We start from the raw sequence: 26,347 nt of genomic DNA on the forward strand, positions 1-26,347 counted from the left end.
TACGACCAACGGTTTAAAAGATATCGCGATTTTTCGTTTGTCACATCGAAAAATTTCTAACACCCGTGGCGTAAAAATTTTTTAAAAGTACTGGCAATTCCGTTGACAGTTCTGGGTAGCACCCCGTGAGTTCTATCGAAAGTTATTATCATTTTATGCTCTGGGACTAATGATTTAGAAGATATCGCGATTTTTCGTTCCGCGTTTTGTGAAGTTAGCACCCCTTTTTTTTTATTTTTTTATGTTAATTCGCCGGAACTATTCTTAATGTTAGGCAGGAACTCCAGAACTCTTCGGTGTGCATTCGGAACTGTGACCAAAATTTCATTTTTTGTAAATTGATGTGCCAACTTCACAGAGGTAAGCATTAGCGCTTCGATTGTTGCTAGTTCATTAAGCTAAACGTTGCTCGCTCAGGCAGATATCTTTTTGCTTGTTTTGCGTAAATTTTCCATTAATGGGATAAAAGGGAAGAAGCTAATAGAGACTTTGCGATAACGAATTTCAGACAAGATAATCGCTATTGTCATGTTAATTCATGTAAACAATGAATAATAATGTGAAACTTTCTCATGATACCAATTAATAATTAAACAAAATGGTAGCTAGATAAGAAGAATTCCAAATAATAAACAATCGCTTTTTCCGAAATATTAAATTTAATTTTTTTTTAATGTATTATATATAAATTAACAAAAAATCTAAATCTTTTAATAATTCAATTATTATTTAATATATCTTATATTTGTGCGCAATAATGCTTGTAGGCTATCGATCTATAGACAATAATTTGTCTGTGCAAATGAACTGTCGCATGTGACAAATGGGATGTCAACAAATAATACTGTTGGCAATTAATTTGTAGGCAAACGAGATTCTCTGGTCAGAAATAGAAACGAATTTCAATAAACCGTAATATTATTTTTCTTTCCTAAACAAAAAAACTATTTTTTTAAAAGTTATACGTATATTTTGTAATTTTTTCCATAGAATTAACTGGCGCAATAATTCTTCTCTACAATTAATTTTTTTATAATGTATGTCAAAAATACTTTTCATCCTTCGATCCTATTTCCAATTGTGATTTTTTTGTTAACTTTGCTGATCTAGCCATGAACCTTAATGGGGCCATCCATATGTAATATTACGTAAGCAAATTTTTGGTCATTTTTAACCCCCCTCCTCCCCCACGTAAGCAAGCGTAAGGATTTCGGAGACCCCCCCCCCATAATTACGTAAGATTTTGCACACGTTCGATGTCCAAGACTAAAAAAATTTTTCAAGGCAGTTACACGATTCTTTTAATTTTATACGAACGATATAATTACATTGAAAAAATTTCAGACAACGGTCTTACGTGAGAATATATGCGACCCTCTTCCCCCCTATGTAAGCATTCGTATGAATTTGTCTGACTCCCCCCTCCCCCAATTACGCTTACGTAATATATGGACGGCCCCTATAGATTAATAACTTTATTCCAAAATCACAATTTTAGTTTCCTAATTTCTGTGAATAATTTAACGGACTCGTTCATAACAACTAAGTGCCTACGAAAGTATGCAAATTTGCCAATTAGATTTTACGTCTTTTTGTTATTGACATTCGATTGAAACTAGCCGATTTAACGAGATGCGATCATTGTCGGCAGGTAGATGCTGAAGCATTCGAAAGCTGCCAGGAATGTTCTATTTAACAAAAAGAATTCATTCGTATTCTCTAGTGTCTGTCTGGGATTACGTTAGTGGATATAACCTGGAATGAGGTACCGACCCGTGATTCCCAACAGAGAATATCTAGAGAACAGTACGATATTTCTCGCCTATAGACACGATAACTGGCAGTTATTATATTCAAATAAAAGGAAAGGAAACTACAGAATATAGGAGAAAACGAAAAACACGTATAATAAATTTTATGTTTATTAATTTTAATATTCAATTATATCAGTTTATAATTGGTACAATTTTTCAATTATTGGTAATTAATTTTTCATGTAAAAAATATGAATTTAACCATTTAAATGTAACAATTAAAATTGATTGTTCGTATATTGATGTGTATGATTAGTTTAGATTGGATACATGATTACTCTCTAAATCTGAATCGGTGGATAGTCACTAATTATCCCAGTGGCATACTTGACATTGAATAATCAGTGAAGTTCAATTAAAAAGGGAAGAATGTTTAAGCATTATATAATTAAAATACTAATATTTGCACGTTAATTTCAATCTTCCAATATCATTTCATTGAATTTATGCACTAAAACAAGGTTAGTTAGACGCATAATAAAAATTACATAGATTAGTTGAGATTGTGTAGCGTCTGCATATACAAATGAATTGGAATGCATCGAACAGCAATAACATTATGGATAATAATACTATCAAGATAAAAATACAAATTATTTCCTTTATACAACAATTTTTTCATAATAATCTCTATACCTACTAATCCCAAACAATACCGCTTATATCAACAGGTATAACTGTTTACAGTATTTTGTATCATGGTAATTCATCCAACATTGTTGAACGCTAGATTATAAAACGTTTTTCACGCGAGAGAAGAATACTTTACGGTTCCCAGATAAATCATCACCGCGTACTTCACGTGAAGCCACTGAGAGAGTCGGGAAATTGAAGTTTCCACGCCGGAAGTTTTCGATGGAAGAACCATACAGGTGTTACTTATTTCGTTATATCATCGTATTTTTGAAGTTTTACGTTAACGTTTGTTCATTTAAGGACAATGTTTTCGGACTTAAAACGGGACTGTTCAGAAATCTTTTTTATAAAAAATCCATTGTCTCTGTCGCGTAATGTAATTTCTATAACAAACGCTTCTTGCGTTTCGTAATTGACATTCTTTTATGACTTTCTTTTTTTAGAAGATACATGTAGTTCTTATAAAAGTTATGCTCCTTGATTAATTTAAAGATTTTATTTTGTGATTAATAATATTGTATAAGAAAGAAATGCGCACAAGAACAAAGATAATGGTATTTTTTTAGATACTAAATCTCGTTTACCAAATTGCTCTTCGTTGTCACAATTTTGCAAATTTAATTTTAGCTCTTAAAAACAGACTTGTTGTGTCGATTATAATTAAAAAAATATTTGTAATGAATGTCTAATCTATTGCATCAAAGTTGCAATTTTATATTTTCAAATATAATAAAATTCTAAGATTAAATAACTTTTTTAAAAGACAATTTCTTTTAGTTTATCTATTGTAAAGCATCGGAGCTATGAAATATTATATTTATCTATAATACTTTTTATCGTAATTTAACACATAGATGTATGAATCTAGATAGATCTATCTGATGTATAAAACACAATATCTAACACAATTTTCAAAGATCCGTTACCTCAAAATAAAAAGTAATATTTCACTCACCCCAAAGTTGATCATTTCACCATCACTCAATGCCTGTTCTAAGTTTCCTCCTCTTCTTCCTTCTCCTTCGAGTCATTTTTCTCCTCTTTAAGTTGTCAAAGTATGTTGCTCCTACACATCACTCGCGAAAATCTCGTTAATTAATTTAAGATCCCACGCGAACTCAGAATAATCGTAAAGTACGATTTATTATTAATCATAACGACACCTTCTATTATCTAAAACATGTTATAATTGCGTTGTGAAAAAATGCGAAAATTTGCGGAGAATCGCGCACCTACCCACTCGAACGTCGGAAGTCGAATAATAATGCACCGACCGCGCGTAAACAAAGCGCTGCATGTAAACAAAGACCGAGGTCGCACGCCAACGGTCTTCCTACATGTTTAACGGATTTTTAAATTCTGAATAATCTATTTGTATCTAATCGTATTTTGAATATTTTTTGACGAATGAATTATTACCACACGTTTTCTCTCCTTATTTTGTAACTCATTACGACTCATCTACAATATAGATATATATATATCTTACATATTTGATTCATATATTATTCTACCATATACTATCGATCTCAAAACGATATGATAATTGATTTGCGCATTGATAACCGTGCCGATTCCTAAAGCCGTGTTATACATTTTAGTTTGATATGATAATTGATAAGTTAAAATTTTAAGCGCGACACACAAGATACATTCTAATTCAAGCGTCCTTAAAGAGATAATTATTGTTCATTAATATCGTAAAATAATTTCGAAAACATGGACATTGGCACGTGTCGTTATCAACAGCTAAATAACGATTAATTTTGCTCGAGCACACTGTTTTTAAAACTGAGAAGAGTACTGTTACTTGAATCCTAATTCAATAAGAATACTGTATACCTACTCAGGGCCATGGTGGAATTAATAAGGTGAAACATTGTGCATAATGGCGATAGCAATACTGGAAATAACCAATCAATGTTTCTTCAATATGCACTTTCCTGCGTATAATAGCGCTGGTTATACTGCAACGGCCAATCAAATGTTACCCCCAAATTCACTCCCCTACTGCGCATCCACGGGTGTGCTTCACCTTATTAATTCCACCATGCTTAGGACCCAACTGCCAGATTCTGGCTTACTACCTTGCTACCACTTGATAGCGCGTGGTGGGGGAAGAGTGGGGATAGCACTCCTGAGTCAGGGCCGTCAGGGGTGCTGTTCTTTATACATATATCTATCGATAATTGTTGGTGTCGTTATGTATCATTGCGCAGATATTTTGTATAGTACTTATAATAAAAAAAAAACTGCGCAAGGACATGTGTACAGAATAGCTCCTCTGACAACATAACTGATCCATTTGAACGAAAAAAGGTATTCACCTTTTTAAGTTTTTTATGAATTAACGTAATCTGTTCAAAATAAATTCAAAAAGAATTAAAAAATATATTTACATAGCAATTTGGCAAACGGAATTGTATTCAGTAGCCAAAATACCGATGGAAAACAAGTTATTCTTGTTCTCATTCTTGAAAAAAAATCATTTTTGATTAAACAGCTCAGGTAGCGAGCAGATGTTATTATCGTAATTTTAACGTCGAAATAACAATAAATGACATTATAGTTTGGAAATGTAATCGACAATGTGGTGCACACATTCAAATACTCTCAAACTATCATCGTGGTTTCGTACCCCGATCCGGCAAATACGTTTGCGGTGAAATGCGATGAAAGTACCAAGTGCATCCTCCATCTCGTCCCTCTCTACTCTCTCTCTCCCTCTCTCTCTCTCTTGAGATTTATTTGAACATCCGTAGTTTCCTCTGTGAAATTATGCGTGGAACTAGCTGCGAGCAAAATTCGTATAGGCAACAGTGCTTTATATATGTATACATATATGTGTTGTAGGATACTAGATCAATTGTAGGTACCCGTTCTTTCAACAATTCAGAGAATTATTGACATAGAGAATTCGAAGGTATACTCGGATATTATTGTTTGGGTAAATTTGTAGAATGCGATTTTGATTATAATATAACGAAGTCATGATAAAGTCATGATAAAAAGATTTTTAGTAATATGATAGGACAAATCAAAAAGAATTTAAAATATTAATTTTAAAAAAGTGTCATTAAAAATATCGAAGTACGATATACGTTCTTCTAATATTTATAGAATTTTCATTACTTCCACTTATTATATCCGCTGTAAAGTGTCTGTTTCATTTGTATGTACCATATCTCGCGGATCACAATTCCAAGTTCGTGTATGATAATGAAAGAGCAATTAAGATTGTACAATGGTATAGAGACGCAAAGCTTTTATGCAAACGTTAATACAATTATGTATGTCTTATTCAATTCTTTTTATGTAAATGAAATTTAAATATATAAACTTGAGCTTGGATGAATTTTTGTATAATTTATTACAACCCATCGCGAATAATTTCACGTCGTTGGTACAGGAGTATTATCTTTCCACTGATATTATCCCGTTGATAAATTACAACAATATATTTGTTCGTCCCCTACCGACATTTTATATAATAAGCAGAATAGAAATTGCGGGATTAACGCTTGTTAGTATCTTAAACTCCATAAGTTGCGAAGGATTAACGTTGGGATAATCTTACTTAACAAGCAGTAGACGTATTAAGTTTATATTTATCCAAGAAGTTTCTACAGAATAAAATAGAATAATAATAAGTATCTTATTTAAGAGACTAAGTAAGATAAGAAAATTAAGTCGGCTTTTATTTTTGCTCATGTTTTTTCTATTGTCTTTATCATTACTATATCAACTTATTACATTTTTCACTAAAGAAGCTCCGTTTTTTTTACGTTGTGTTTTTTTTTCGAAACATGATGAACCGCGTGCTCGATATATTCGCTTTAACAGCTGCGTGTTCTCGCAGAGATACGTGAATAAATAAATTTCTCGCGACGCTTCTAGAAGAACGTGAGGAAGGAAACCACGTTATCGAACGGAAGGATGTTCAAAGCTTTTTCGCGGATCTAAATTGCGTACATACAAGCCGACACGACGTGACAGTAAGAACCATTGGGAAGTAAAAGTCTCGGCATAGAATACGATAAGAAAATGCTTTTTGAGAAATTTTCCGAGCGTTGAAATATCGTCTGTGTGTTAATAATAATGATCTCCTTAGTCGTACCGCACATCTTTCAAATCGAATCTTCTGTTCGAAAAACGAAATATATAGCGATAAACGGACCGCAGTTACACACAGTTTTTAGTATTCAGTTTTGTAAATAAAAGGGCGACTTCGAAATATTGATCATTCATGTTGTTTCTCCAATTATTTAAACCTCTATGACGTGCATGGTGCATATTTGACTTACATGTGTTTTACCTTCGTGTTTGTGTATTAATCCAAACAGTGTTCAATATCGATTCGAATTCACGGTTAGTTGGAATTTTGTTGCGAGACAGTTCGATGTCATGCATGTTTAAATCGATCTTTTAAGTGGATTCAGTCGGAAACGAAGGTTCTGTTTCCTGTTCGCAACAAGGTTTACGTACGCGCGAGCTACAGATACATCCATTTACTCGTTCAACAAAGTTTACTTCAATTTATTCATTGATAGGACAAAGCTTTAATTAAGCCGAATATTTTGAGGAAATAACGAGTAAAAAAGATGAAGATAACAGTAATATTATATTTTAGAGATATTTGAATTTGATCATAATTCGATTTAACTGTCAAAATGTGCAAGGAAATTTATGATAATCCGATGTGATTTTTCACTGATATAATATGATAAATAAAATCTGTTAAATCAAATTCTTTTTTATATTAATCTCGAAAATTTATTACAGCGGTACATTTTTATGTATTATGATTAATATAAACAGATATTTACAATTCATTCTTCAACATTGATGATTTAAATCATTACTATGTTCACTATGTTTATACCATTAAATTTAAGCTATATTATTAATAAAAATTAAATAATTAATTAAATAATTATTAATAAATAATTTTATTTATTTTAGTCCGTTGACTTTCTTCAAAGAACTAAACGTTTGTATGATGGGAGAAATTAACTGTTTGACGCGAAACTTGAGTATATCATAAAATAAAAATATACTAATAATAGTAATAATACAGTTAATTAAATCTCAATGTAAAATATGATAAGAAAAATATATCGTGAAATTCTCCAACATCGAAAAACAGAATTCCTATTTCAGGAAATGTGATATTAACGAAATGTGATATAATACATTTATACTTGATTTTGTTGTACAAATACATGTATGTATTCTATTTTCAGGAGTTTCTGTTTCACAAATGTATGAGAAGATTTAAAATATATTAGTTTCATTTCATCTCATATATGATATTTAGTTTCTCTATAATATTTTGTTCCTAAATACATAAAATTGAAAATTGGTATATTTTAATTATTTTTGTTTTACTTTGAAGTACTACAGCTTGATGAAACATCATCGAACAAAAATTAATAAAAATTAAGAAAATATTTTAATGTAAACTTTTTAAGCTTTAACATGATTTTTTCTAATTAATGCGATAATTTTTCATAATAATATCAAATTTCATGTATAAGAACTCACTTTTACAAAATATGTTTTAACTTTAAAATTAAAGAGTTTACAGAAAAAAGAAAAGAGAGGAAAATTTTTTATATAATGTTCTAGATTCGATTTTTTTTTTTAATTTCTAAGAACTTTTATGTAACTGAACTTTTTCTGTGAGATTTGAGAAAATTGCAGGTGTTCAAAAACTTATAAACTGTAGTATCTATATATCCTATGGATTTGAATGAATAAAAGTGCATTATCGTAGTGACCCAAAAAGTATAAAATTACGTGTGTAACTTATGTTGCACTTTTCATCCATTTTACACATCTTTTAAATTGGAATTTAATACAACTTCACACTGAATTACCTATTTTATCCCGATTTAAATCGCATACATGCAGAGTGCAACGATGCGGTTAATTATTTATAAAAGTTAGATCGTTAATCTTTTAAACTTTTCCCCCATGGATGCAACTATCTCGCTTCTGTTTTATATTAAAATTAGAATGTCACAACCTTGATAATGGTGCGATTATTATCCTCTACCGCTATGTAATAGACGCTAAAAGCGGTACGGCACATATAATCGAGCGAGGACAAAATTTTAACAAAAAGGAATATATTATACGATAACAAAAGGTGAGTCTAAAGCGTGTGGCGTAATATAACGTATTTCCTAACTGCAAAGATGCAATAAATATTCATTGGTGAGCCAATCACCATTAATTCATTGGTAAAATTCCTTGTATTGAACAAAAAATCACGAGCATATCCTTCCATTTATCCAGACAGTTTTTTGTCAACAAAAATGTATGCATAAATAACACGCATGCTATTATATTTGGTGTTACTGAACATCAATTTTAATGAAATTTTTTATTTAATTTGTTATGCAAAAATACAATTGAAGAATTTTTAAAATATATTTTAAAAATTATATTCCGAACAAATGATCGGAAATAATAAATCATATTGTAAGAGCACTTCATCATTCTTCTTTCTTTTTTCTTGATTCGTAAAAGTATCAGAAAGTTCAAAGACTTTGATGATAGTAAACTGAATAAAACAGATCGACCACCGAAAGAAAAACTCTGGAACTGTTTATCACATAACGTCAATAAGTTATAATTCAACGTTGAAAGTTGCGAGCCGAAAAACGCGCAACATTAATTCGCTAGAGTAACAGTCAGTCGCGTAATAATAATGAGGAAAAATATCTGTATAATGAGACTGTAAGTGATAATTCCATGAAAATTAATATTTATATAATATTAATTTTCGATATTGTACATTCATTGCACCAGTCTCTGTTTTTTAATTGTATATGTGATGGAGTTTATATAATTTTAAACTATAAACCATATTAAATCTTGGTGTCCAAATAAAATGATTTATAAATAAAGTATTTCCTTAATAAAAATGTCGAAACATAAATTTTTTTAATTATAAGCAATGGAAAATAAAACTTTTTATAATTTTTTATTGATTAACAAAATATAAATAATGATATCTTATTCTATTTTAATTTTATATTTATATCATCAAAATTGAATTTTAAATTTAATTACTACAATATTTAACATAAAAAATTAAGATTGTACAAAATCAAATACGTTAAAAAATTCATTTGCGAACTTGATAGCATAGTTTCGAATCATCTAATCTACTATATTTCTCAAGCGTATTTTTTTCTCTCTCATGAGAAGAATTGTCCAATTCATCAACAAAATCAAATGACATCTCAGTTCATGCAATAATTGGAATTTCACGCACGGATTTACCTAAATAATCCCTTTCAGATTTCGCATAATATCAACCGTGAATTGACGTCTTTCCTCTCTAGTCTGATACTTGGAGGTCGATTAATTTCCCTTGCGACGTCAACTTGCGTCCTTATATTTCTGATCGTCGGTCACTCGACCCTGTGCAATGTCAGAATATAACCGACAAATACATATTGCAAGAGTACGTGCTGCCGTAAAATGTTCTTTATTGAGTTGTAATCTCGCTATTTCCGTAACGTGTCTCTGTATTTTCGATCCATCACGAATCCATCTTTTACCTCATCAGGAAATTTATTTACATTGGAAATCGATACTTTTCTTAACCTTTTTAACATACGATAATTTTCCGGTCCTTATTTACCACACATGATAGGTCATTCTTGACTAGATTAATTTTCATCAATCTTATAAGTATCTATAAATTATTAAGTGATTCTTATATGTATACCTACTACAGTCTTACATATACTGTTTATCTTCAAAAAGTACAGAGTTGGAAGATTTATATCAAATTATGTTTAACACAAGATGAATATATTAGAAAATAACACAAATATTATGTAAAAAATTAACACAAAAAAATTTAACACTGACACAATTCTTTTCATAAAATAAAATTAACGTTTCTAATATATGTTAAATTAATACATTTGATTCATTCATTTTTAAATTTTCATTTAAAAATGTATTATTTCTGTGTTATTTGTTAATTTGTTCATAAATTGTGTTATAATACTAAAAAATGTCGTATATCAACTAACAAAAAATATTCAAATAATACAATCACATTACGTTAAATTAACATTCAGATATGTTAAAAATTTGGCGTAACAATTTATATAAGAACGAGTTCCAATTCAATATAAATACAAAATGTTTTTTACTGTGTATTTAAAAAAAAGGTAAAGACACGAATTACTTAGCCATTATTTAGTCAGGTACTTCTAATATTAAAAAAAAAATACTTAAGACACGAATAACTTGAACCTTGTTATATTTTAGAGCTAATTTTTCAGTTTGTACGACATTATATTGAAATAATTTTTCAATTAAGGATCTTCTCTCGTCTTTTAGGTGCAAATTTACAGGGGTATAATCGCATTTTTATATTCGATGGGCGCTGCGCTAAGCCACGTACTGAAAGATTAATTTTCACACGCACCACTCCAGTCCCTTTGCAAACAAAACAGTCTTTTTGAAAAACAAATTTCTCACTTCTCTTTCGTTCGCGTAATTAATTTTGCCAACCTGCTATTGATCCGTAGATTTTCGGAGACGTGACGACGCACTAATGTATCTCTGGACACGTCAGACAAGAGACAAACCACGCGTTCCATCCACGGAACCAACTTTTTTCAAAGTGCTTTGAAACTTGCTTAGTGAAGAAGCTGGAAAAATATGCGTGCCTTAACATATTTTTTCAAGAAAAATTAGCTCTTGCCAAAGTCGAGGAACAAATTATCGCATATTTCCGCTAAAAATATCAGTCCTGAGAAAATCAAAGAATGCATTTAAAAGACGGGGAATCGGGGAATTGAGAACACTTCAGACAAGAAGAATGCTCAATGAATCGCGACTAATTTATGAAGAATTTTCATAATTACTTCCTAATCGGGATCAATGCATCTTCGCCGATCGTAATAATAAGAGGAATCTAACAAAAGAAAAAAATGTTTTTCAATAAAACCTATTGAGCTTAGGTCTTACGTCAGAATAAAACTGCAGCTCTTATATGATGAAAGCAAAATTGACAGAGCGAGGAGAGCCAGTATGCCAAGTCTGTCTTCAAGATCGTCGCAAAATTAAATTTGTTTGTCGTTTGGAGGGAGAATGCTCGACAATAATTTTTCATCGCGGTTTACGAGCGTCATTCATAAAATCTAACGAGCAAATGTGCGATCATGAAGATAATCCGTCATTCTTGATGTGATCACCGTTTTATCGACGTACTGAACATTTTTGTCTTTTTAAACGATAAATCTTTAAAACGAACTTTCTCCTAATGTAAGTTATATTAATTTGATAGCCACGCCACGGATATTTGAACGATACATAAAATTAACAAGGATCTCGTCATTCACTTACAGCTGACAATTATATTTACTCGAATTAGAATGATTTTACCAAACATTTAAGATATTGAAGAAACAACATAAATTATATTAAAATATTTAAAAACAATAAAAAGTAGTAGACTAGATTATTAAACACGATCCCGAAATAAACTTAATAGTCAAAGTGTTAAATATAAGTTATAATCAATCTTTTTAAGAAATATTACCTTGCAGTCGCGTATACATTACACAATTGCACATCTGACTGTAACAAACAATGATAGTAATACAAAAAAATATATATAAAAATATTAAGAAGTATACAAAAATTCATAAATTATTTTATTATTATGTCTGAATATCTGTGTAAAATTTGAGCACAATTTCTTATTGGTTTAAAAGTTATTTAATTTTTTCGTTTACCTTGATTCTCGTATGTAAAATAGCGTAATACTTATTTGCAAATTTGATGGAGAAGTAGCATTACGAATTAAATCAAATTTTTATATGTATACTAATAAAACTTTAATAAATTCGCGTGCAGAAATTTATTTGAATTCACTTACTCGTTTAAAAATTGTTTGCCGATCAAAAACTGCAGCAAAATATAGTAACTACGTTGCATAAGTCGTTAAAAGCCAAATAACTTGTTTTGTTCTTACAAATGATTTCAGTGCATGATTACGACAAAATTTTTTTATTGATGTTGGCTAATATTAGTCTTTGGCTAATTTTGGTCAGTACTTTTAGCTGATATGCAATCAAAACATCATTACGCTGTTTACATTATGCTGTTAGTTATATGCACAATTGTTTTTGTCTTGCCAAGCAATATTTTGCTCATATTTTTATCTATAACAATTACATGTAATAATAATATAGATAAAATATTTTGTCGATAAAATTAATGTTCTTATTTCTTACGCGATGGCACTATGTCGTCGACGGACCGCAAAAGTGTTAATTAACTTAACTTTTTAAATGTTGAACAAAATTATTGTTTTTGTGTGAGATAATTGATACGTAAATCCAAGCAACCATGTCAAAGGACGATAAATCCAACATGGATTTAAAATTAAAATGTTCCAAATACAAACGGCTCGTTATCGATCAATCGCGAGCGTAGGATACAAATTCCGCGAACGTGGATTTATGATTCGGAAAAGAAGACTTACATTCGATTAATCTATCGCCGCAAATCACTCGACGATAGCCAACATCTTAAATCCCCCGATCATTCGTCGAATCGTCGAAGATATTTTATTGTCTTATGCCGTTTTATCTTACAAATAGAATCTTATGAGAGAATCTTCCGAGCGAAAAATAAGATGGATTAGTGATTATGGAAAGAGGAAAGAAAGACAGCTAGCGGAATATGGAAATTGAAACGAAATCCTTTTTGTCACGGTATATAATTTTCAACTTTAAAGGATCACCGAAACTTTTCACTCGAGTCGTACCCTTCGCCTTTCTATAATAAGCTATGATATCGCGATTCCTAAGTTTCAAACTCGAGTTGGCAGATCACTATTATGACTCCTCGACGATATTACGACTTAAGAAACGGAGTTTCAAACGTCCATCATTTACGCGGAAAATATATTGATGTGCGAATTATTGCGCTGATAAAAAAACCTCGGCAAATAAAGAAAATACATGGTAAACCTTTTAATTTACTTCAATGCAATTGCGATAAATTTTATTATATCAATGTTACGCTTTTACACTCTTTTCTTTAGAAAATAACAGGTCGCACGTGGAACGTTCGTGCTAGGCATATCAAAATAGCGACAACCTCCCATTTTAACTCGTATACCGCATTTCGTTTTCTGCATTTTATGCAACTCTCGTGACACACGCTTCTTTAATCGGAGCAACATCGCTTGCTTTTGCAACGGTCTTTAGTTTGCAACGGTCTTTTGCAACGAAAATAAAAGAACAAAAGATGGTATTCCATAAAGAAAGCGAGGATATGAGACGCAGTGTATTACCTCTCTCTAAATCCAAACGTGAAATACGAAATATGTAAATAACATAATACCTACTATTTTCGTATTTATTTTACTAGCAATAAGTTCACATTCTAATAATCTTGACATTTCTATGTTCTAGGCAACCTGATGGTGATTTTCGTGGTGACATTCTCCCGTCGGTTGCGCAGCATCACGAACTTCTTCCTGGCGAATCTGGCGGTGGCGGACTTTTGCGTGGGCATATTCTGCGTCTACCAGACGCTCACCAACTACTTGATGAACAGCTGGCAGCTGGGTGACTTCCTTTGCAAGGTGTATATGTTTGTGCACGCGCTCTCGTACACCGCCAGCATACTAATCCTCGTAGTAGTATGCACCGAGCGTTACCTAGCCATCGTCCATCCTATCAAGTGCCGGTCCATGTTGACTAGGAGACGCCTTAGAATGGTGATTGGTGTAGTATGGATCCTGGCGGCCGTATACGCTTCACCCAGATTTTTCTACGTTGAGACCATCAGCAATCGTCTCAACAGCGGCGACGTCGACATCATCTGCATAGCCAATATCAAGAAGCACAACAAGAACGTTCTGGATGTGGTGAATCTCGTCTTGCTCTACCTCCTGCCGCTTTTCCTCATGTGCTGCCTCTACACAAGGATCGCCATAGGTCTCTGGAGGAGCAGCGCGACCCTCGGAGGACCCGGCCTGGTCGCCAAGACAAAAAACGGTCGAGTACATCATGTACACACATCCAGCAGAAACGTATTAAAGGCACGACGCGGCGTTATCAGGTACGTCTATCTATTTCCAAGGCATGTTAGATTCTAGGGCGTCTTCAATTTCCGTCTCGCTGAAATTAATATCCGTTGAAGCAATTGCGTCCGAGAATTCGGCGGTATCGCTACGATGGGACAGCTAAATGATCATTTCATTTGCTTATTAACGCTTTTGAATATTAATTAACTTTGTGGACACCAAAAAATTTTCAAGACATATATATATACATATGTCTATATATAGTAACGAAGTGTAAATATACGTTTGCTAATAATTGGCAATTATTATTACATTCACTTCGTTATTTAATGCGTTGCAATTTAATTGAGTAAAATAATTTAACATATCCGCCTACACACTGTCAAAAAAGTCTGATAATAGCTACCGTGTATTTTGTTTAGCGTATTGGTGCAATATTTAATAAATATTATTAAATACATAATAAGAATCAACTGATAACAAATTGAATTATTTTGTTGGTATGAACAAATATTTATGTTATTTACAAAGTTGAAAAGTGTATCGAACAGAAACTAAATTTTTAATTGTAAACAAAATATTTAATTGTTATTAAAAAATGCCTGTTTTGCTGAAGGCAATTTTTTTCCTGGTGGGCGTTTCTTTATCATCGATATTACGTAGAAAAAATTTTAAACAATCTTTCAAAAGGATGGTGTCATCAATGATTTTATGTCACTATTGACTATTATCTATCGTTCGATCCTAAGGACGTTTTAGAAGTCTCTAAATTCGTCAGAACAGTGCTCGTGGCCATCAACGTCTCGCCACTGTTTTCCAGAATGTTGATCGCAGTGGTGATGATGTTCGCCGTGTGCAACCTGCCTCAGCAGGCGCGTATCCTCTGGCGACACTGGGGCCCAAACTACGATCATGCGTCGGACTTCAGCACTTTGCTGACCGTGTCGACCTTCCTCATCTCGTATATGAACTCCTGCCTGAACCCGCTGCTGTACGCATTTCTATCGCGCAACTTTCGCAAGGGTATGTGGGAACTACTGCACTGCAGAGGGTCGAGGAACAACGGCGGTGCCCTGGCGATGGTGTGTGCCAGCTACGATCACAACCGCCACGAGAATGGCGTTACCCATGTACCACAGAACTCGGTCGTCCGATTGAATTCTGTGCAGGACAGCCTATCCACTACTCGGCAGACCATCACTCGACACAACACTTTATACGGCAAGAGAACTTAATAAACTACCGTCGTCCACGCGACGGCAGTAGATCGCGAAGTGATTCTTTACAGGGTATTCCAGGATGGGAGCTGGCAGAATCCTTCTCAGGGAGGTGCGCGAGCGCCTGCGGGATCTTTTTAGAGGGTCTATTTTGACTCGTAGTTATATCTAATTTATTTTAACGAGAAATGAAGCGTTGCATTGCTACGCACATTCAGACTATTTATTCGGATTTACTCAAGAGTTTATAGATATTACACTGGGAGAAAGAAATTATTGCAATTATCATAATTCATTTTTTGTTACCAACTCCTAAAATTCGCAGCTAAAAACACTATAGAAGGTTCTAGAAAAATTGAATAAAACAATTATTGATAAATTTTTATTTTAAACAGTAACTTTTGAGACAATAAGAGGTTTAAACAGTCAGTTTATAGACAACGGCCACTTGTCTAGTAGTCGCGCGATAGTGAATGTGCACTTCAGTACTTACAAATCACAAGACCGTCTAAAGTTATTGCTTGAAATAAAAATCTAAATTTTTTACTTTTTTTTAGAATTATTTTGCTATAGTATTTTAAGTCACAAATTTTTGGACATCCTGTATATATATTTTTGGTATAACAAAATTACACTAGTTTACAAGATTTTTTTGCAACATATGAAGACTGTTTCTAATTCTCGACGATAAATTTGAACGTGCCATTGAAATATTTCCATCAATTTTATTCGATTTTTTTGAGATGTATCTTAAAAACTTGACCTGATGAAATTTTTTAGCGGCAAATTCAAACTTAGTACTCGAAATACTTTTAAAAGTTAAAAAGGTTTTTTTTAGAACCGAAAATTATTCAAAATTTGTAAACTAATGTAATTATTATTAATATTGCAATCGTAATAATTATAAAAATAAAACTATAAGCTCCTAATCACATAATTATTTCACCAATCATAACATAGTAAAATAAATATCAAACACTTCTCCCGGTGTAACAGTAAAAACGATCAAGTTTGGAGCATCCTGTATAGCTCGGACAAGGTGAACGTTTGATAGCGATGACTATCTTTTCAACATTCGAAAGACTCTTACCGTCGCATTCAGGAGCTTATTTTCAAAGTATCTCGAATTTTCAGTACCAAAATAATTTGCACAATCTCGATTACAATAAAATAGACTTTTTACAAAATTCAGATCTGATTTACTTAAGAAAATCAGCTCTTTGATCTTCGAATCGCAAACCGTATCGTCTGAAAGAACGCAGTATTCGCAGCTCAATTTCATATGCGTGTCGCTATAATCATATAATCTTGGATTGTGCCGACCATTCACATTATGCAATCGCAGGAATTGCCTCATTTCGGGAACAACATACCATGTTAGTGATATAGTTTTCATTGTACGGAGGGAGAGAGAGAGAGAGAGAGAGAGAGAGAGAGAGAGAGAGATGAAGGAAGGCAAGTTTTGGTTGCGGTCAAATAGTGTCAGTGGCATGAAACTTTTGGGGTGTGTGCAATGCGTGTGTGAACGACAAAGCTGAATACAGCGAGCTTAATCGGAGCTTATTCAAAGCATATTACGTACTTCCATTTCCACTCCCATTCTTCGTCCCTAGGCGCATAAATAATACAGACTGAAATTATATTGTGTGTTCCATATGTACTCGCTCGGTTTAACGCAAAAGTGCAAAAGAAATTGCGTATTACAAGGCACGATCGATATTCATATTTATATAATTACGTCACATCTTCCAAACTTGAGTATAATAGAATTTTTGAGTAAAATAATATAGATTTTTTTTCGTTGATTTCATGCCTTTTATTTACCTCGTACAAGTATCGTGCTGGAATTATACGTCATATGAATATAATTTTTTTGCAAAATTATACTTTAACTATTTGAAAATGTCTCTCAATTTTCAAGTGAGAAATCGCAATTGCTATTCGTCACAATTACTTTATTAGGAAGAAGCTCGCTCAAATTGCGTGTTATTTAACGAATTGACAACCGTATGTTACTGAATGAGAAGTTTGTACTTGTCGAAAGTGTATGGAAAGGGAGAATCGAATGGTACGTGTATGAATGAATATTATATGATATTGGAGACTTATTACCAGATTATATATTAATGTCAAATAATTATTATAACAAATAAAAAAAAGATCGTAAAAAAGAAGTGCAATGTAATTTTTTGCACTGCATTTTTATGGAACATTTATTTTTATGAATTAAATGTGGTATTAAATATTAAGTACGTTAGAGAAATTTTGTATTTTATTTGTAATATATTCGTTACATCAATATATCAAGTACGCATTAAAATCTGAATGTATTCAAGGTATCATTACCATTGGAACTCTTTCTATTTATTTTAAAAACCAATATCCAAAATATATATATATATATATTAGAAAACTTATGCTTCCATTTAAAAAAATACTACATTGTGTGTGTATTTATCGATTAAATTAATATTAATACGTTTTCTAACAAATTCATACTTTTTAAACGAAAAATAACAGTAATAACTAACCAGTAGAAATACAATTTGTTTGCATTGACAGAAAGTTAATTGGTCCGATGCGAAAGCAGAGACGCATTCTCAACGTATATACCATTCTATTGGGAAGGATAATTTATCTGACTGTATTGGAATGAATATTATTGCCTTTAGTTTTTGGCATTTGACAATGCTATCTCTATGCCGCATCTAACGTATACTGCATAAAATGGAATTAAAATAAATATAAATATCTTTAATTTTCATTTGATATAAAGAATAATGTGAAGTAGCTCATCTAAGAAAATATACTTATAAATTCTGGTATTAATTTATCTCTCGCGTGTAAGCAAATTTAAATTTTAAGAATATAATATTTTAATTTGTCATTTATTCAATTTCGAATATACATTGTTACAATTAATTTTCATATATAATACTATTGAATAAATTAAACTGTTGAATAATTTAAACTTTTTTTTAGACCATGAACGGGACAAAGTGATTCTTACAGATTTTTTAACACTGAAAATGAATTGGTAAATGAAATTGCTTTGAATTGAGTATTAAAAGTAATATTGTTCAGTGCTTTTAATACTCAAAATAAGAAATTAATCACTTCTTTTCAGTATTAAATTTCTGTAAGAGAAGACAGAATCTAAATCTCACATTAACAGGGTTTAATACTAATTGTTAAATAATTATAGTTGCATATTCTTAATGAATTTTTAATGAGTATCGTAGAATTGTCTGTAAAACGTTTGGTGATTGTCAGACATCCTATATAAGATTCAATCTTGTTTTATTAGAAGGTTTGTCCTACGTAGCAAGTCAATTTGTGAAATACTCTGTACTTACGAAGTGCTGAGCCACGGCTTCGCAAGTGGCAAAAGTCCGGAACTTATATTTCTAAAGTAATTACTTTGAAATGAGTGTAAGTAAGATAAAGTATTTTAAAATACTTTTTAAAAATATGCCGCTCTTTGACGCGACGCTACCCTAATTTACTTGAGAAGAAAAGTTCCTTCGACTGAGTATATATCTTTCCCGTCGCTCGCTCTCAACTGTGCACTCTTAAAAGCAAATTTTAACTCTCATTCCCGACGAGCAAATGTCCTCATTGTCTTCCTGCGTCATTCCTCGCAATTGTCACATTCCTCGAACGTGTTACCAACGCGTACTTTTTGTGACACACTGAATAAAATTCGCGAGAAAATTTTATTCTATATAAATTTCTCTATAATTCCAGTTAGAATAACAATGATTTAAATAAATGTTTCACATAATTTTTTAACAAGGCATTGAAATGATTAAAACTGCTGAATTTTTTTATCATTTCTGTTATTTTAATTACAGTTTTAGTCCATTTAAAAATAAATTTTTCTTAGAGTGAGAAAGAACTTTTGAGAAACTTTTCACAGAGTGAGAATATTGAACGAAGTCGTACTTTATCGTGACTACGTTTGCAATTTTTGATATTATCTTTATAATAAAGTTCGAAATTTCTGTCGACACTTTTTCCAGAAAAAAAGTATCATTTCTGTTATCGATTAAAATTAGTTGCACGACCGTATATTATTGGACCGTATATTATTATATTTTAACGCTCTACTACACAGTAAATATAAACGGTTTTATATTATTTACAATTGTCATTTATTTGAATGGCTGTTATTTTTCGAAATCGGATTATTAGCTTATTATAAATAGAAAGAGAATATGTATGCAGTGGAATTATGGGCCAAAAATTATGTGCTTGATTATCCAGTGAAAATAACAAGAACAGATGTAGATAATTATAATTTACAATTAAATCAACGAGAATAAATCAATGAAGAGAATAAATTAATTAAATAATCGTATTTTCGGTCAAAACAGATCTTAAATAAATATTCTTTAAAACGACCGCACATATAAATACATGTGAATTACAGTGAAAATACATGTGAAATATAGTGTGAATTTATATACATCCAATTCTGCAAACCACATGCCGAAATCTTTTTCAATCTTAAAACGCAATCATAAATAATAAACATAAAAAGAATACAAACGTAATATTATACGTTTTATAATGAAACTTTTCGAAAAGGCTATAAATATTTATCATATATAACACTACCTTCTAATAAAAAAATTTTAGAATTAATAAATTGTTATAGTTTTGTGAAAAATGATTTATAGAGACACGAAGGATTTCCTTCGTGAATTATTCTATCCTCGAGGAATCTTTTTTCTTCTCCAGGTTAATTGCATTTCATGATGAACTTCAGTTGCGACTCGCGAAGGAATGATTGAAAACCTGAACGCATTAGATCTAGCGAGAGAATGATAAAAAGACTTGCGGTGCATACTTTTCGCGCTATTTTTGTCGAGAAGAGACTGTTGTTGCTTTGCAGATAACATGGATTTCGCATTAATGTGGAGATGGCAATGATACGGGAAATTTTCCAATCGGTCTGAAAACGACGGCGTGAGATAATGAGAGAGGTGTTTCAGAGTTTTTTAGCTTATAGTAGCTTTTAGCTTATATTATAGTTTAGCAGCCACATAATTAATCTTTATGATTATAATCATTTTCGAAATGTGAAAAAAGTTATATATCATTAAAAATAATTGAAGATAAAATAATAACTTTAACTGCAATAATGAACAATCAGATATTATTCTATTTATTTTAAAAAGATGACCTTCCTCTGTGTTAATTAACTACTATTAATTATACAATATTTAGTATTATTAATTATACATGTAATTATTAAGATTTCAGATTTAATAGCCGAAATTTTGAGATGCAAACACACACACATACATATATATATATATATACAATACATATGTATAGGTTTTATTTCATACCTTGTACTATTGAAATATTCTTCATAATATTCTGTTTGTAATGTTGAGATTTACAGGAATTATGAGAGAAATTTATCTCAGCTGTAGTCTTCGAGACACTTTTGCACTAACTCATTACTTCAAATTGCAAACGGTATTCGATCATTTTGAACACGCGTTCTGTCCACTATAAATTTTGCCATTATCGCTGCGGGCTGTTAACCGCAACGCGTCATTAATCATACACCCTTCTACAGCTCTTGTCGCGCTATAAACCTTGAAAGTATTTGTAATTTAGTTTCTCGTGTAACAATTTATTATATCCCGCGAGGGATATAATAGTCAACATCTCCATCTGAAAACATTGTCGTGCTACATAGGTGTAAAATTGATACAAGAAAACGCAATAAGCCACATATTTTGAGAGAATCTTTTTTTTATTTTTCGCTGGAAGAATAATTTTCTTGAAATCTACTGATTACGAACGTTAATTACTTTCTCTGCGAATAAATAGAATATTTTTGGAAGCAACTTCTTATTTACGATTTTTCTTTGATGTTTATGATATATTTTTACACAACATGACGCAAATATTCAAAAGAAGAAAATATGCGGAAAAATGATAGATTCATTATCTGATCTGATTTAGTAGCTTGTTTCTGAGAGTGGAAGTTTAAATTGAAGGGTAATTACTAAGTTCTCTAATAAACTCGATATCGAAAATTCAAGGATTACCACGCACTACGTTTTATGAGCGCTAATAACTAATAAAGTTTAATTTTTCAGATACGTGTCTGCGTCGTTAATATGACACTCTTAATCGCTTGAATGTTTAATGATTAAACAAGAAAGTTAAGAAAACCGAGAGAGAAATGATAACGTCGCATTTCATTTTCGAAAAAAGTATAATTATATTATCTTATATAAAATGATTAATTAAGCCGTTGAAAACTTTGCAGCCGTATTTAACCAAATTGAATTTTTTCTTAATGAAAATTTAAATATAAACATATCATTTGTTATAATTTATTATTAAACGAGTGAACATTTAAGTGTATATGACATTCAGTACATATTGCCCCGCACGTTTGTCTATACGAAAAGTGAAACAGTCTGAGCCTTATGAACAGCAAAAGTTGAGAGACACGATGACGATTTCATTTGTCACCGCGAACGCATGAAAGTCGCTCGGAGAAGAATTGTGAAAGATAAAGCGGAAGGAAACTTCATGTCCGTTTTTCTGGTAGCATGATTTTATGTCTAGCTTCAGACCCGCGTTTGTCTTCCTTTAGTTCTTCTTTGTCGTTTCTTTCTCAAAGGCATCGACCCAAATAAAGTGGAATCACGAGAAGACAGACGTCGCAAGCGACAAGGCTCTTCGTAACAGTGAAGAGAACACAGAAGAGCCTCCCGAGTTGTCATCTCTCGAACAATATCGATCGATCACTTGATACTTAGGAAAGTATTCGCCCACCAGTGATCTTGATAAATTGAGATAGAGATCTTGCCTATAAAAAAATTTCATTCGATAATTAAAATTTTATTCTAAAAATATTTTATTTTTGTCGCTACGATGTTTAACAATAAAAATGTTGTTAAATGACAAAATTGTTTTTAAAGTTACAAAAATTTAAAAATCCTTTCGAACTTATTCCTAAACCTCAAAAAATTAATTAAAATTTTTCAAATTATATTAATAGCAATTAAATTCGTTTTGAACTTTTTGAATTATAAAATAATTAATAACAATGAGATCCGCAATATGGAACTTATAAATTATTTATTTGTTTGACCGATTAATCGCACAAAACAGTCCGATTTCAAATAAAATCGGGTAAAATTTTAAAAAAATATTAAAAGTATTTAGAAAAAGAGATATGTCGATGATATTTAACGTGAAATTCTTATGAAATTTAGAAAGTTTATTATCGCTTCATATTTTAAAATATAGATTTTAAATGGCTCGGAAAAACAGTAAACCGTTATCATTTTATAATTATCCAATAATTTTGTAATTAAAATCATTTTATTATAATTAATTCATTTTATTATAATTAAAATCATTTTATAATTATCCAATCTAAGCGTGCAAAAATCAACGAGATATACGATAATCTAAAGGCAATTCGTGCTTTCGCATGCCGTAAGCTATAAGAGATCCAAACTGCGCGTTCTCATTCATTACGTAAAACAAATTTGCGGATCTATGGACATATTTACGTTACTCAAGCCGGAAACTGACACAAAACGAGACGGAAACCGCACGGAAGGACGATCCTTCGACGATGAAGAGGTAATCTAACAGTCCAGCAAGATGTTGCTCCAAAGCTCGGTTTAAATTATATATTGACCAAAATCTCGCCCGCTCATGAAACCTGTGAGATTCAATGAAGCTCCAGTATATCGCCACATCTCGTCTTGCTACGTTGCTCCATTTAGTAAATTAATTTCGTTTATATCTTTGATCAAGTGATTACACTTATAGAGAAAGAGACATAGTGACATGGCAATTATAACAGTGACAATTATATACAAATATTTATGTAAAGAATTAATGTAATAGTTATAGTAAATAGAAAAAAGTATTCGGTAAATACAAGGGTAATTTTTATTAAAAAGCCTTATTTGTAGAAAACAATTAAACATTAATTAGCAATTTAATAATGAGTATCTTTTGCCCTAATGTAAACAAAAAAGTTTCGCGAAAATAACGTGTTCATTATTTTAAAAGCTAAATTTCCCGACTGTATACTTTTTGTGCGTCCAAATAATACAATTTTTCATTTTTGCTTATTATTAAGAAATAGCACACACACACACATTTTAATTATTATATATCATTTTAAGGTAAAATAATTTTAGAAGTATATAATCTATTTTATTCTTATTTTCAATAAATTGTTGATTATATTATGTTTATTTTCTTAAAATAAGGTTTTGCACTCACTATATACAGTTAAATAAATTATAAAATAATTTATTTGACTACATATAATACATCAATTCTACATATAAAACTTGTGTAACTATCACCTTTACAGTTGCCATTACTATGTTTTTTTTCTAAATGTAAATGTGGAATAAAATTAAGAACAAAACGCTACATTTCCTACTAATTCGCTGCCTATTATCTCTTATTATTTTAAGAATTAATTTAATTTGAACATCTCTCTCATACGCAGCGACGCAAAACTTCGCTGCTCGTCAGAACTCTATGGTTTTCGTAAATTATCCAACTGACTAATGCAGACATTTCCAAACATCGGAAGGTAGTAAAGTACAATGTGCGGTGGTTATATACTGTAGTGTTTGTACATAGTTCTTAGATGAAGTTACAATGTCGCGTGACATTAACAGCAAAACTTATTGGAACCCGTCGAATCAGGCAGCTCTCATTGCAGAGAATTATATTCTGAACTAATTGGATACGCTTGCAGGCCTTCCAGAGGAAATTGAATTGAATAATACGTATACAGAATTTATGGCAACGAAATATTAAAATATGGTTTGGAAAACATTCGAAATAACTGTATCTTCGACGTTCTATTCCCTTACAAAATATTAATACTGAAAGATAATGACTAATTATTTTTTGAGTATTGAAAGCGCTGTTATTCAATACTTTTAACGTTTTGTGGACCGGCGATCCCATTTCGGATCACATCTTTTTATTGTGTAAACTATTTGTTCGATTTTTATGAAACTTGGCGTATAGGATAATTTTATAATGTTTTATTTGTATCTGAAATAAAAAATAAAAAAGTTTTTATGATATTGATCCAATATAGAGGATAAAATATTTAAAAAATAATTTAATTAAAAATAATATTATTAATAAAATTCAGTTTTATGGAGTTTTTGTTGCAAAGTAAAAACATTAAACTTGCTTCGTTTTATTTTAAACTCATTAGTGCTATGTAAATAGTTAGTATTGATTTCTAAACTGACTTTTAAGCTTTGATTATGAAGCCCGTAATGCTAGATTCTCATTTATTGGAAGTTACCCCTAAAATTCGATATTTTCAAGCCATATTCAAACTCGATATCAAGCAATATCAAGAACCTTTTAAAACTAAGTTCATGACATATATATATATGTTTGGAAATTTTTTTTAGATTAGAGACGAAACGCGTATTGAAAAACGCGTTAAATTATTGTAACGTCAAGTTGTAAGTACTAAAAACAAAAAATCCTAGGAAATGATATCTATTTTAGTACGACATTTATTTCTTATTTATGCATTACGTTTATTTTAAGCGAGATATGCATAAAGCAAATAGACGGACAGTCGGATAATTTTGTTGGCAAATGAACCTTCAGCGGTCTCGCTGAGTTTTTCAAAGTCTTTACGCCTCCTCGTTGAATGAAGTTTTATTGGCGCAATTACGACAACTGCAAAAACGTCGGCGATAACGCTTGAATGATAACCGCGGAACCGACGATGCATCCCGATGTAACCGCAACCGTGGCAGAAGTTATAAACACCCACGCAAAGTTAGGTCGTAAAGTCATCAACGAAGGTTTCGTTTTAAAAGTGTATCCCACAAATGTACTTGATATTTTCGTCGTCTATTTACGACCACTCTGTGTAAAAAATAAATTAACTTATTTTGATACATTTAAAATCGCTTGGAGAAGCAAATGTCGCGCTGAATATTATTTAGATTCAAAATTGACTTTTCGGTCCAGGTGATAATTATTGGAACTGACTTGATCTGTAATGCGAATTAATGGATACATTTCCGTATTTATCGGAGAAAATGGCTGTTCGAGTTGAGAACTCGGAGGTGACAACGCGAAACAGTGACGACTTGTCGAGGAACGGTTAAACATACGGATTCCCGGAAATTAGAATAATGAAAGACGAAAGAGAGAGAGAGAGAGAGAGAGAGAGAGTGTGTGTGTGTGTGTGTGTGTGTGTGTGTGTGTGTGTGTGTGTGTGCGTGCGTGCGCGCGTGCGCGCGTAATCCGCGTTTAAATGCTACAGTCACGTATAACTGCAGTATGCTGTTCGGTGTACAGTTCTAACGACGCCAAACTACATCGTCAGTTTGCTTAATTCGCACGGGATTGCTTCATATGGATTGTTCACGGAAGAGCATTGTGTTCAGATCTTGTTATTTTTCTCCTTTCCCTTTCACTCTCCTGTCGCTTCGTTTTAATCTCTCATTACGTAGTTATATAAATTACGTAGTTATTTAATAAAGGATTTATTTCTTTGGATTCTAATATGTTGACATTTTTCCCTTTAGCGTTCGGATACT

General features: G+C 31.6%; 1 protein-coding gene across 1 annotated transcript in view; it reads left to right on the forward strand.

Moving 5' to 3' along the window:
- LOC108721472 (allatostatin-A receptor) overlaps window positions 1-15,764 on the forward strand; it is a 34,021-nt gene extending 18,257 nt beyond the window's left edge. Inside the window, exons 2-3 of the mRNA XM_018446020.1 lie at window positions 13,913-14,564; window positions 15,350-15,764. Coding sequence (XP_018301522.1) covers window positions 13,921-14,564; window positions 15,350-15,764 — 1,059 coding nt within the window. The 5' untranslated portion in view covers window positions 13,913-13,920. The remainder of the gene's footprint in view (window positions 1-13,912; window positions 14,565-15,349) is intronic.
- The last annotated feature ends 10,583 nt before the right edge of the window (window positions 15,765-26,347 follow it).

Source organism: Mycetomoellerius zeteki, unplaced genomic scaffold (genome assembly GCF_001594055.1).
Source record: "Mycetomoellerius zeteki isolate Tzet28-1 unplaced genomic scaffold, Tzet1.0 scaffold174, whole genome shotgun sequence".
Lineage (NCBI taxonomy): Eukaryota > Metazoa > Arthropoda > Insecta > Hymenoptera > Formicidae > Mycetomoellerius > Mycetomoellerius zeteki.